This window comes from Dipteris shenzhenensis, chromosome 21 (assembly GCF_047967505.1).
Source record: "Dipteris shenzhenensis isolate YYH24624 ecotype China chromosome 21, Dip_SZ_1.0, whole genome shotgun sequence".
Taxonomy (NCBI): domain Eukaryota; kingdom Viridiplantae; phylum Streptophyta; class Polypodiopsida; order Gleicheniales; family Dipteridaceae; genus Dipteris; species Dipteris shenzhenensis.
Window position 1 is genome coordinate 30,937,160 of NC_141616.1, and position 11,597 is coordinate 30,948,756.

Consider the following 11,597-nt stretch of genomic DNA (forward strand, 5'->3'; position numbering starts at 1 on the left):
CGTTCATAAGCATATCAAGCGCATTGCCCATAGTATGATCGAATGAGGCTTCTATGTTTTAAACTATGTAACTTGCATTGTAGTTGAAGCCGGTCATTCATCGATTGTATAGACTTACTTCTTCTATCTCCCAATGGTTTTCTTATTATAATTCTAATACCTATGTATCTATTTCTTGTCTCCAAACTTATATCTTAACAAATAAAGTGAATAGAATCCATAGAAATGCATCAATCCAATATCTCTAGATAATGTTTAACACCTTAGAAAAATTTAAAGTATGGTCCATGCAAGATATATAAAGATTTAGATCTAATAAAGAGGGGAACAATTTCGTGAAGAGAGCTTGTAACTATTACAAGGCCTTTTGCATTGAAGAAATTGGCACAAGAAAGGAAATTCTTCTTTGGAAAAAGACATACTATTGGCTGATATTATTCACATACCAGGGTAGTATTGTTAATGCTATAAGTAATACTCCAACAAACCATTTGCTCACATTTGAAATAAGAAAAAAAAGGAGGAGAAAAGAGAAATGAGCACTATAACAAACGAGCAAGTATAATGTATGTAGGATAAGGCCTTAGGCCAAATGATACACCAATAGAAGGGCCACAAAGAAATCGAGTTAGAAGCAGTGTACGAGAGCTTGCCGACATTTCCATAGGCTTGCCATTTAGGTTGGATTTGGTAAGCAAGCTATATTAAAAGCACTGAGATGTCTCCTAGCCCTCGAGCGTGCAACTCGTACACCAAGCCTTGGATTCTTTATCGTAAAGGTATGATAGGCCTGTGAGAGAATCACATTTTGATAATTGGCTCCAATCCTATGCATCGCTTCCTTCTCTAGCAAGTTCGGACAACTAAGCCCATCGGCGAACTCCAAGACATCGAGTGGATCCATCGTTTCCAGAATGTGAGTTTGGCATATGTCTATTAAAAGCGGTATATTATATTTGTTGCCTGCTAGAAGTAGTGCACGTGCGTGGTTTTGGAGCACGTGGAGTTCGAGGTGCCCAAAATTGATGAAGTCCACTAGGTGTTGCACCTCCGTCCGACTCATGCCAGGAATGGGAATCCATCGCTTGTTGATATTCACGAGAGCCCTGGAAATGAGAACGGGAGATCTCATGGCCTGCAATCACCGAGGCCCAAGAAGCATGTGACTTGCTGAAAGTTCAAACTATAGGATCTAGGAGGTTGTCTTTAGCAAAATTAGACGGCGAGTTCATATCAAGCGGAAGGAGGCTGACCAGAACGAAGCCATTTGCCTGAATTGACTGCCCATCCGCACTCACGAGCTCCAGGTCTCTGGGCAATCTGTCGTCCAAGCCCTGCTCTTCCCGTCCTTGCAAGAATTTCACTTGCTTTTCCGTGGCTTGTACATGTCGTTCGATGACTTTGAACGTGTCTTGGAATATACCCTGTTGACATCATGACACACTCACTCCTATACTATGACAATCTCTCTTCGAATGATACTAGCTTACTTTGCTAGTCACGAGTCAGGACTCACCTTTTGTCCCAATAACTCAATGCCCTCGGAAGTTCTCTCCCTCGTTTCGAGTTTCTTGCCCAGTTCGATCAGCACTCTTGCACCGATAAGACACCGGTTACATATACTGTAGCGTCTTAGGGCCTTACCGTCCCCCCGAGGGTCACAAACCGAGCACGCCATGGTCATCTCCAGGGGTGCGAGCGGGTCTAGTCACTTTCGGACCGTCTTCGAACTTCTTTATTTATAGGTTTATCCATGGTGAGTCGGGACGGAAAAGGATCAGGTCGAGCGCCTGCTACGCGAAAATTTGAGCATTAAATAAAGGCTGCTCCCCTTACTTATTTGCGGATTTGCGAGCATTGTGGAACGTTGCTCATTTTGATGCTTTATGTTTTTGTAGTTTATTGCCCAGGCCTTGCAAATGTTTGCCCTAGCTTCAGCCCAACCAATCGGCATTTTGGTTTTCAGCAAATTGCCAGCGCTTCAAGCCCACTCCCGCAAACCGGCATCTGCCTGTTTCCACTGCGTTCTTTCATGCTTACTCTAGAGTCGACACTCGAAAATCAACACGAGTATATAACTTCATATCTGAGGCTTGTAACTGTTCTTCTATTCTTAAAACAAAGCTGAACAACTGCCCGCCAAGCTTGATGGACGGTTTCGTGAGCAGAAGGTCGAACCGAAGCTAAACTTGGTTGATTTAAGTCCAATCCTACCCATTCTTCAAACTCAGCTAAGCTTCCATAGATGTCTCAGCCGCAGCTACAATCATCCTTTGAACATTAAGGATGGCGCTATTTTGTCTTGTTGTGCCCTGGACATGTACGACCTTTATACAGCAATAACCGGGTAAGATGTTCAGCAGATACATCAAAGAAACTTTGCTATCTAGCTAACATCCACCCTCAGGTGAGAAATAATTATTCAGCCTAGTCCGTGCAAATCTTATAATTCCTCCGATCGAAGATGAATCTTCAACAGAAGGGCGTGGGGTCGTTATTGAATATGTCTACCCCACCAATATGTTCCAGAATCCACACCTTTAGAACCGCAAACGACAATCTTACAGAGGGAAGTACTAACGCAAAGAAAGTAGATGACTGGCAACCAGGAACTAGAAATCTGTATCCTTAAATACCCGTCATGACTTTTGCGTCGAATGCTTTGGAACTGTAGCGCTATTCAGCACCTATGACGAGGTCTTGCGTCCTTCTACATGGTCTCTTCCACGACAAAACTAGTGCACTCCATTCTCCATTCGTTTGTTTTCCCTATGTCGTATAATTTCATTTGCATTCCCCTCTTGTCTTCTGGTCTTTTTGTTTAGCAGAAGTCTATTTCGATAAAAACTCTATGTGGATTCAATCGTCGTTCCTTTATAACGGGCTTAGGTTCTTTTTGTAAAGCGGGGTAGAAGTTCAAGGGGCCTAAACCAAACACAGGGAAGTTTGAGAGTAACTCTGTTTTGAATAAAGTCCAAGAACTTCCAACTATTGATTGTTTGTGTGAGATAGAAGAGTGCACAAGCATCTTTGAATTACGACCCAATATTGGGATAAAGCTTTTGAGAATTGAGTCAATTATATTTATCTTTTTCTCTATTAAGGAGAGGTTTGGGGGAGGACCATTGGAGAGATGAGTACTAAACCCATGCTTTGCATGGACAAAGATGCATGACCATCCTCAACCACTCCCCATCTGAAGCTGGATCTTTAATTCTTAAATTGCTAATCAATTCACCTTGCATACTTGCATTGGATTTTGAAATTTTGGCAAAGTCTTAACCCATGGCTCTGAGACCTTCCATCTCCTCCTTTCATTCCATTAACCTTCCATCTCCTCCTTCCTCCCGAAGGTGACGTTCCATCTCCTCCATTCCATTGACTTTCCACCTCCTCCCCCCTCTTGTCTTTCCACCTCCTCCCCCCTCCAAGCCTCCATCCAAGAGCTCCTTCTTTGTGACACGTGGCAGGGTCTTCTCCTCTAAGCTGCCAAGTGTCCTCTCTCTTTTTTTGGGGGTGTCCACAGTTAATAGGTTAAAGATGTGAGCCTTTGGATTTAATCCAACCAATCTCGATCATTAGATTGAAATCGGTTATGAAATTAGATTCACCCTCCATGGTCGGGAAGCTACTCTTTCAAATGTGCCATGTCAATCCTCTATTGTGAGTAGCGTCGTTATAACCCTACAATAGACTTCGCTCCCGTAATGATTCTCCATGGTTTCCTTCTCATCAGCATCAACCCATGGGTAGAACCAACCTGGGGTAGTGCAGAATGATTTTGAAGCTCTCATGTGGATGCAGTTCCAGATGAATCGCATTAAGATGGGGTGATATTGTATTACGTTTAGTAGAGCAGAAGTTACAATTTGCATGGTAGGCTACAATGGAGAGAGACAATTGTATGCTCTGTATGCGAAGGACTTTCTTTGTGTGGATTTGGATGTCCAACACAAGAATGACGATTCGAAGGCCTTCAGGTTGTTTATTAAAAATGGAGCTCCCACTCCATCTAAAATGTTGCTCTCACTTCCTCCCACAGGGACTTCTCAACTGTCCATAAGCTGTTTTTGAAGGGCACCCAAGTGGTGGTGAAGGAGCCTTTCTTGAAGTGCTCCATCAATGGCTACATAATACATTGTCATTGGATGTATCTCCTACACCCGAATAGTTATCGTTTCATTTTTCCCCATGTCAATGTATCAATCCTCAATTCATTTCCTCTTTCAATGATGAAATTCTATTCTCCTCTTCCATGCTCGTGTTCTTGTAGTTGCTTTGCAAACCTCTAGCCTTTGCTCTACCTCGTTTTTGGTATTCTCCTTTAAATTTTATTCAAATGTACAATAATCAATGCCTTTTTTTCTCCATGTTTAGGGATCCATTTAGGTGTGATTCCAAAAATCTCAACTTGTTTGCATTTCATTCATCATGCAATTCGTTCATCTGGTCTAACTGCATAAAGCAAGAATTTTTAAATGATGCATAGAAAATCAATTGTCACGCACATCGCAATAGACCTTCTGCGAGATTTGGCACTAATGTCATAAATGGTAAAACTCCAATCTCCTGTCTTGCGGTGAAGAAAAAGAAAACAACATTGCAAGAAGGGACCCAATTGGCTAATCATTTCCCCCTATGGACATCCCAGTCAATCTGATTAATTATACTTTAGCTAATCATTTCCCTCTATGGACATTCCTACGAATTTGTTTAATTGTTTCTTTAAACTCTCATCGACTTCTGTTTCCAATTTTTGAAAATAGAGCTCAGAGCTTGCCATGCAGCAAATTTGTCTTTTAGCCTTTAAACATATCATTACGTCCAATTCTTGGTCTGTGCAATGATGCTCCACTTCTTTCCAATGAGGAAATCAAAGCACTATAAATTAAACACCTCTTTTTTAAATAACACTTTTTGAAGGAGGCAAACTCTTTGTCAACAACCTCCATGACATTTGTTGCCAAAGGCAATTGCCTATGGGCTCTCTTTGAGTATTGATACCCTCAGGATTGGTGGAGGCTAACAGGAAGAAGGTAGTGGAAGACATGATGAATGTGTTGGGGGTGCAGATGGTGGAGAAGCAAGGGATGGAGGAGAAGCTATTAAAGACAGAGGCATATTTTTATGCTCAATAGATTTCGTGAAGAGGAGCTCAGTTCTTACGCAATGCAGATGGCTCCTCATTTGATTCATGTGGCTATGCCATGGGTTTGTGTGCTAGTGAGATTTAAAAAAGGGAGGTAGGATTTGTCAACTCTTAGAAGCATAATAGTTTACCATACTACATGGTATAAGGGACACGTTATTCCAATGGCAATCTCCCATAGATACAATCAAGACATGAGGTTGGTGTATGCAAAGGTATGCATGGGAAATGGTATCCATTGAGATTCCCTACGAGTCATGTAGCGAAAGGAAAGGAAAATCCAAGTGTTTGTGGAGAATAAAATAGAGAAGATGCCATATAAGAGCTACACATTGGTACATGGAGAGAGCATGCTTAGATGATCATCCCTTATGTGTATAAGAATTGCATGAATTGTATAATACATTAGAAGGAAAAGTTTGCAAGAGCTTGTCAACATCTATACTTACTAGACTATGGAATACTATCTTCAAGCAAGTTAGCCTAACAAAAGCTAGAAATTTCTCAATTGTGAATGTACTTGGAGTAAAATAAAGATAAAAAATTAAACTTAGGAAGCATTTGCAAGTAAAGCAAGAGGCACATTGTCTACATTACACTACAAGGCACATGCCATTTTTCGATGGAAATATTGACCTTTTGAAAAACTTCCTTTTGCATGAGTAGAGAGGGAGAACAAGTGTTAGGAGAGGGGCTAGGTAGGGGTGAAGAGTGTGGGAAAGAAAGAGGAGGAATGCGAGGTCACCGAATATAAGGTTGGAAGAGAGATTTTTGCTTTTCCTGCAATAGCATTGTGAAAGACAGCGTCACGTGGGGTTGCAGGTTTTAGCCCCAGGTGTCGCTATATAGTGACACTGGTCAGTCGCTATATAGCGACACTTAATATCCTAAAAGCATCACTATATAGCAATGGAATAGGAAAAAGTGTTGCTATATAATGATGGTTCAGGGCACTTAATCCAAGAAGAGAGAAAAGGAGCTCATGGGTGGCTATTTTTTGGATCTTAATGGATTTCCTTGCATTTTGTGTTGTAATTTTGGAGGTGTGTAGATGGAAGGGATGAGTGGCTTACAGAGAGGTTGTATTGTCATTGCACTCATTGCAAGCGAGAAGTACGACATCGACGCCATATTGTCATGCGCCACTTGCAGATGTATGGGGAGGAGCTTGAACCAATACCCACCATTGGTGGTGCACATGCTAATGGATCATTGGTAAGTCAATGCTTTTTGAGTTCGTCATTAATATTGCATGCATACACGACACAAAACCTTGAGACAAGATCTTATATTTACACAAAACCTTGAGACAGGATGAGGAGGGTGGCAAGCGTGTTCATATACCTTCACACTTTGAGCAAGAGTATAGTCTCTCGGATGTGCTAGATGATGACGAGGGTATGGTGGACATGATGGATTCTATTTTTAGGGGCACTACATCACATCTACACGTGATGTTCGAGTCTGAGGTCAATATGTGAGAGTTCCAATCAACACAGCTGTACGAGGGTTCTAGGATATCAAAACTACAGGCTTGTCTCTGAATCTTGAATCTGCAAAAGCAAAGTATGGGTGGTTGGATAAAAGTGTCTCGGCCTTAATGAGGTTAGCTCTCCGCATTAATTTGTCTCATTATTTGGATACTGTTTGTTTTGAGAATCATCGTGTATGTTTGAGAATCATTATTATTTGAAGCCTAGGTATGTTATAGCTGCAATAGGTTACTCCAAAAGATGTTGCCTGCACCAAATACCATGCCTGCATCAAGAGATGAAGCGAAGAAGATGCTAACAATGGTGGGTATGGATTATTATATCATCCATGCTTGCCGTTATGATTGTATTCTCTTTTGTCGTGAGCATGGAAATTTGGCTAGTTATCTGGAGTGTGGGGAACAACAATATAGAGATGACTTGCAGGGTGAGCAAATCTCGGTAAAGGTCTTGAGACACTTTCCCATCATTGCTAGAATACAGCACATGTTTCGATGCAAATCCATAGCGGAGTTGATGACGGCATGCATCTGATCAGTCCACTGATGACACATTGAGGATTCCCACAGATTGTGTAGCTTGGGAGAACATAGACAATCAGTGGTCAGACTTTGCAAGGGAGCCCCACGCAACCTACATCTTGGGCTCACCATGAACGGCGTGAAACCTTTCGAGTTACGCTCGACATCTTGGTTGACATGGCCCATAGTCTTGGTGAATTACAATATCTAATCATGGCTAACAATAAAGAAGGGACACCTCATGCTTGCACTGCTTCATAACAACACAAATCAACTATAGATTCGCTTGGTAGATGCGCAAAATAGCGAGCGCGTCTATAGGCATTGCTTGAGTAGAGGAATTACGGGTGCGTCTAATAGCGCATCTAACAACTCGTCTATTTGCGCATGTATTAACACATTTCTTTGCACGTTTAAACTGAGAAAATATGGGCCCATCTAACATTGTGTTTATCAGCATGTCTATTTGTGCATGTATTAACACGTCTATTTGTGCATTTAAACTGAGAAAATACTAACCCGTCTAACATTGCATTTATTAGCGTGTCTATTTGCACGTGTATTAGCGCGTTTATTTCCGCATTTACACTGGGAATTAGATGTGTATTTAGATGCGTATTTAGACGCAAACCAGAGAATACAGAAAGTGAGATTTTAGTGTACATCATTGCTTTACAAACATTGCCCATGATTACCAAAGCACATAAATTTAACAAAAACATCAATGCTTTTTTGCAAGCCTACATATACAAGATTTAAGTGAGGTGAGGAGAAGGAGACAATATGTAAAATAGTTTTGCCAATATCAATGATGGGCTACGGTTCAATCTCATCCTCAATGAGATCAACCCTTGCCAAACTATCTACTTCAAAATCTAAACAAGTGTTTAGATCTACAAATACATTCAACCCACTACTACTTGTGCTACTCATGTGCTCATTGAAATCAGCATCACTAATGGTAGGCTCGTCCTCATGGGTAATGGCCTCAATATCTGTATCTCCTATCTCATGATCATCCTCCTCTCTCATATCACGATCATCATTATGTCCATGGCCATGATCATCCTCCATATGCTCCATATTAGTAAATGTACTATACATCACTTTGGAATGTGGCATAATAGGTATGACATGCCACCATCTATTATTATCCACCATTGGTTGATAGACAACCTAATTCAAACACAAATACAATCATGTTATTTTCCTTGCCAAAACTTTGTGGAGTCAATTGTTACAAAGCCACTTGCATGGCGTTTGATTGTTGCATTAGGGCCTCCTTCCACCACGTCCTTGAACCACTTTACATCCAAAACATACACAAAGAAGCGTCAAAATTCAAGCTTAATAATATCTTGGATTATGCCACAATGATCATCCATGGCTCCATTGGCTCCCTCAAAGCTAGCAATGACGCCACAATCTTGTGTGTTTTTCTTATCATCAATCCGTTGTGTTTGAAAATGCTTGCCCTCATACCATATAGCATTGAACATAGTGCACTACACCAAGAAAAAATCAATTAAATAAGCAATCTAAATTATTGAAAGCTCCTAACTTATGCATAACATTCTATATACTGACCTTGCTCATGCATCCCCTAGCATACTCCCATTCTTCCATTGTGATATGCATCCCCTCTTCTTTCCCTGCTTTATCCATTTCATCAAGTAGCCAATCCACATGAATATCCTTTGGAAATGCTCTTAGATACTGAGGGTATGGCACACGAGATCCATGGTGTGTACGAAAGAGGGCCCTTTCTTCTTGTCTTCTTGCCTTTGCATCCTCGTATCTTGTCACCCATCTTTTCATCACATCACTATTAAGCATTCAATAGAGGTTGATACTATTATGCAACTCCATGTCTATTACTTTGTTGCGTCCTTTCCCTTGAGGCACAATAGAGGTCATCCTTAGGTCTTCATCATCTCTCCATAGTCGCGGGAGAGAGCTATTCTTGCATTTTGTCTCACAAAGACCTTCAAGGTCTTCATGAAGCGCTCGAGGAAGAACAACCATCATGCATGTATAGTACTACATATAGCAATCTCATCCACCAAATGCACTATAAGATGTAGTTGGCTTGTGAGAATAGAACATGGAAATGTCTCCTCCACTAAACAAACCACCTCCACTGATATAACTCGAGCATTCTCAAGCGTGGTGGGATCTATTTCCTTTGAGCTCACATACCTAGAAATGAAAAAGTATAGCATATTAGCAATATGCATTCAAACTTGCATGGAGCATTGATACGCATCATATTTTGTATCATGTAAAGTACCTCACAAGCTCACCCATCTTGTAAATACAATCTTTCATGTCCTTTGATGCACTACGTGAAATGCTAGTAGGTAGTATGAATTGAACCCATGAGGAGGTGGTTGATTAGTTGCTTATAATTATTCACTCACAAATTTGAAAGGAAAAAGATATTATGCACATAAAATACTTACTTGGAGCATCTTGTGCTAATCATGAGATTTCAAGCCATATAATTGCTCTACACCTCTTTTCTTGCTCTTTGTAAAGGCTCCCTTCAAACACCTCATGCATCACCGTCACCATCTCTAGCTTTGATAACATCCACAGTGCACGAGGTAAAAAAACATGCCCATTTGGTCTCTCTTGTGGCCAAGATTCACGCATCCTCCTTGTGGTACATAGATCCTCCCTTATGCCTATGGAATCTCGTGTCCCATTCAAATGCTCCCAAATGGTAGATACCACATTCTTGAAGATATGCATGGGATGAAGCAGGTGATTGATCTTGAGGTGGGACCAATATGGTAAACGATAAAAGATGGAGTATCTAAATAAAAGTTGGTGTTAGGGGGCAATCTTTAGTTACAGCCAATATAGCACACAATAGTTACAAACCCTTACTGGCTCATGCAAGTGGTGGAGGAATCATGGAACCGTCCCAAATTCTCATCCAATCTCCCGCGGTGAGTGATTGTGGGAGGACTTCATTCCAAGGGGCAACATATCTAGGATGATCAGGTGGGAGAAATCGATGGTGATTCTCATAGATGACCTTATTCAATGCGTCTGCCCATGAGGTAATTAGTGAAGGACCACAAACAGGACATGCATGGTAACCCGATGTAGTGAAACATGAACAATAGACCCAATTAAGAGTTGAAGGTGGGTTTAGGGTGCCACATCCTTTGCCTATTCATAATTAGAAGTGCAATGCTTACCTGAACACTCGCCATAGCCTGGGAAGTCATGAATCGTCCACATCAAGACTGCTTTGCAATTGAAGTCTCGTGACGAGGGAGGCCTGCTCACATCATGCACCTCGATACCTCTCCAAAGTATCTCTAGCTCATCAATCAAAGGCTCTAAATAAACATCAGGATTTTTGACTTTATGTTTCCCTGGAATTAGAAGGGACAGCATAACATGTCCTTTCTTAATAGCCATAGAGGGTGGAAGATTATAATTCACCAATATCACTGGCCATACACTATAAGAGGTGCTTTTGAGACCAAATGGGTTCACACCGTCCATACCCAATCCAAGTCTCAAGCTCCTAGGTTCTTCCTTGAAGTTTGGCCATGTGTCTTCAATATGCTTCCATGCAGGAGAGTCTGTGAGAGTTCTCCACTTGCCATTGGTTGATCGATGGGAGGAATGCCATGAGATGAGCTCTGCAATAGATTTGCACTTGAACATATGTTGGATGCGAGGGATTATGGGAAAATGTCGTAGAACCTTACGAGGCACGTCCAAAGTTTTGAGATCTGCTCTATATCTTGCTTCTCCACAAGTAGGACACTCTCTTGCATCCTGATGTAGTCCACGAAACAAAATGCAATCGTTGACACATGCATGGATGCACTTGTAATCTAATCCTCCAAGAGAGGTCACATGTTGCCTTCCCATATCTCTTGAGGTCGGTAATTTATTCTCCCTTGGAAGCATTTTACACAATAGCTTGCACATGAAGACCATAAATGAGGAAAAGCATTTGAGTAATTGACCCACTAGCATAATTCACCATGTTTGCAAAATAGACTTTAAAGCTTACTTGAGTAATGCATTCAAACTTCATTGCTCCATCCATAGATGGTTTGCAAGTTTAGTAACTCAAGGGAGGCACGTAGAACAGAGAATTTGCACCCCTCAAACAGTGGAGTCGATGTTGTAGTAAAAAGATCATCCTGCTCCATGCTATCATCCCTCCCTTGATGGACATATAAATCCCGCACCATATCATCAAAAACCTCCTCCTCCATGGCTTCATGAGGTAATGGCAGAGGGGTACTATCACCATCACTCCATGCATCCGTAACGGTCCCTCCTAAAGATCTCACCTCATATTGCCGATGCTTTGCCTCCTCACAGCGAGCATAGGGCAACATATGCGGGTGTGGCACTGCATCCTGTATCAAATTAAAACGGGATCATAACTCAAACATA

The 11,597-nt window shown here is 41.4% G+C and overlaps 1 protein-coding gene across 1 annotated transcript; it reads right to left on the reverse strand.

The window, feature by feature from the left end:
- Positions 1 to 676: 676 nt before the first annotated feature.
- LOC147888746 (BTB/POZ domain-containing protein At1g01640-like) lies at positions 677 to 1,678 on the reverse strand. The gene is made up of 3 exons (XM_087392353.1): positions 1,517 to 1,678; positions 1,254 to 1,424; positions 677 to 1,135 (listed from the first exon to the last, which is right to left on the reverse strand). The coding sequence occupies exons 1-3, from the start codon at positions 1,676 to 1,678 to the stop codon at positions 677 to 679; spliced, it is 792 nt and encodes a 263-aa protein (XP_087248479.1).
- Positions 1,679 to 11,597: the final 9,919 nt, after the last annotated feature.

Coding starts and splice junctions, on each gene's coding strand:
- LOC147888746 (XM_087392353.1), bottom strand. CDS start 1,678: ATGGCGTGCTCGGTTTGTGACCCTCGGGGGGACGGTAAGGCCCTAAGA. Junction 1,425..1,516: donor TTGAGTTATTGGGACAAAAG/GTGAGTCCTGAC, acceptor TGATGTCAACAG/GGTATATTCCAAGACACGTT. Junction 1,136..1,253: donor AGGCAAATGGCTTCGTTCTG/GTCAGCCTCCTT, acceptor CGGTGATTGCAG/GCCATGAGATCTCCCGTTCT.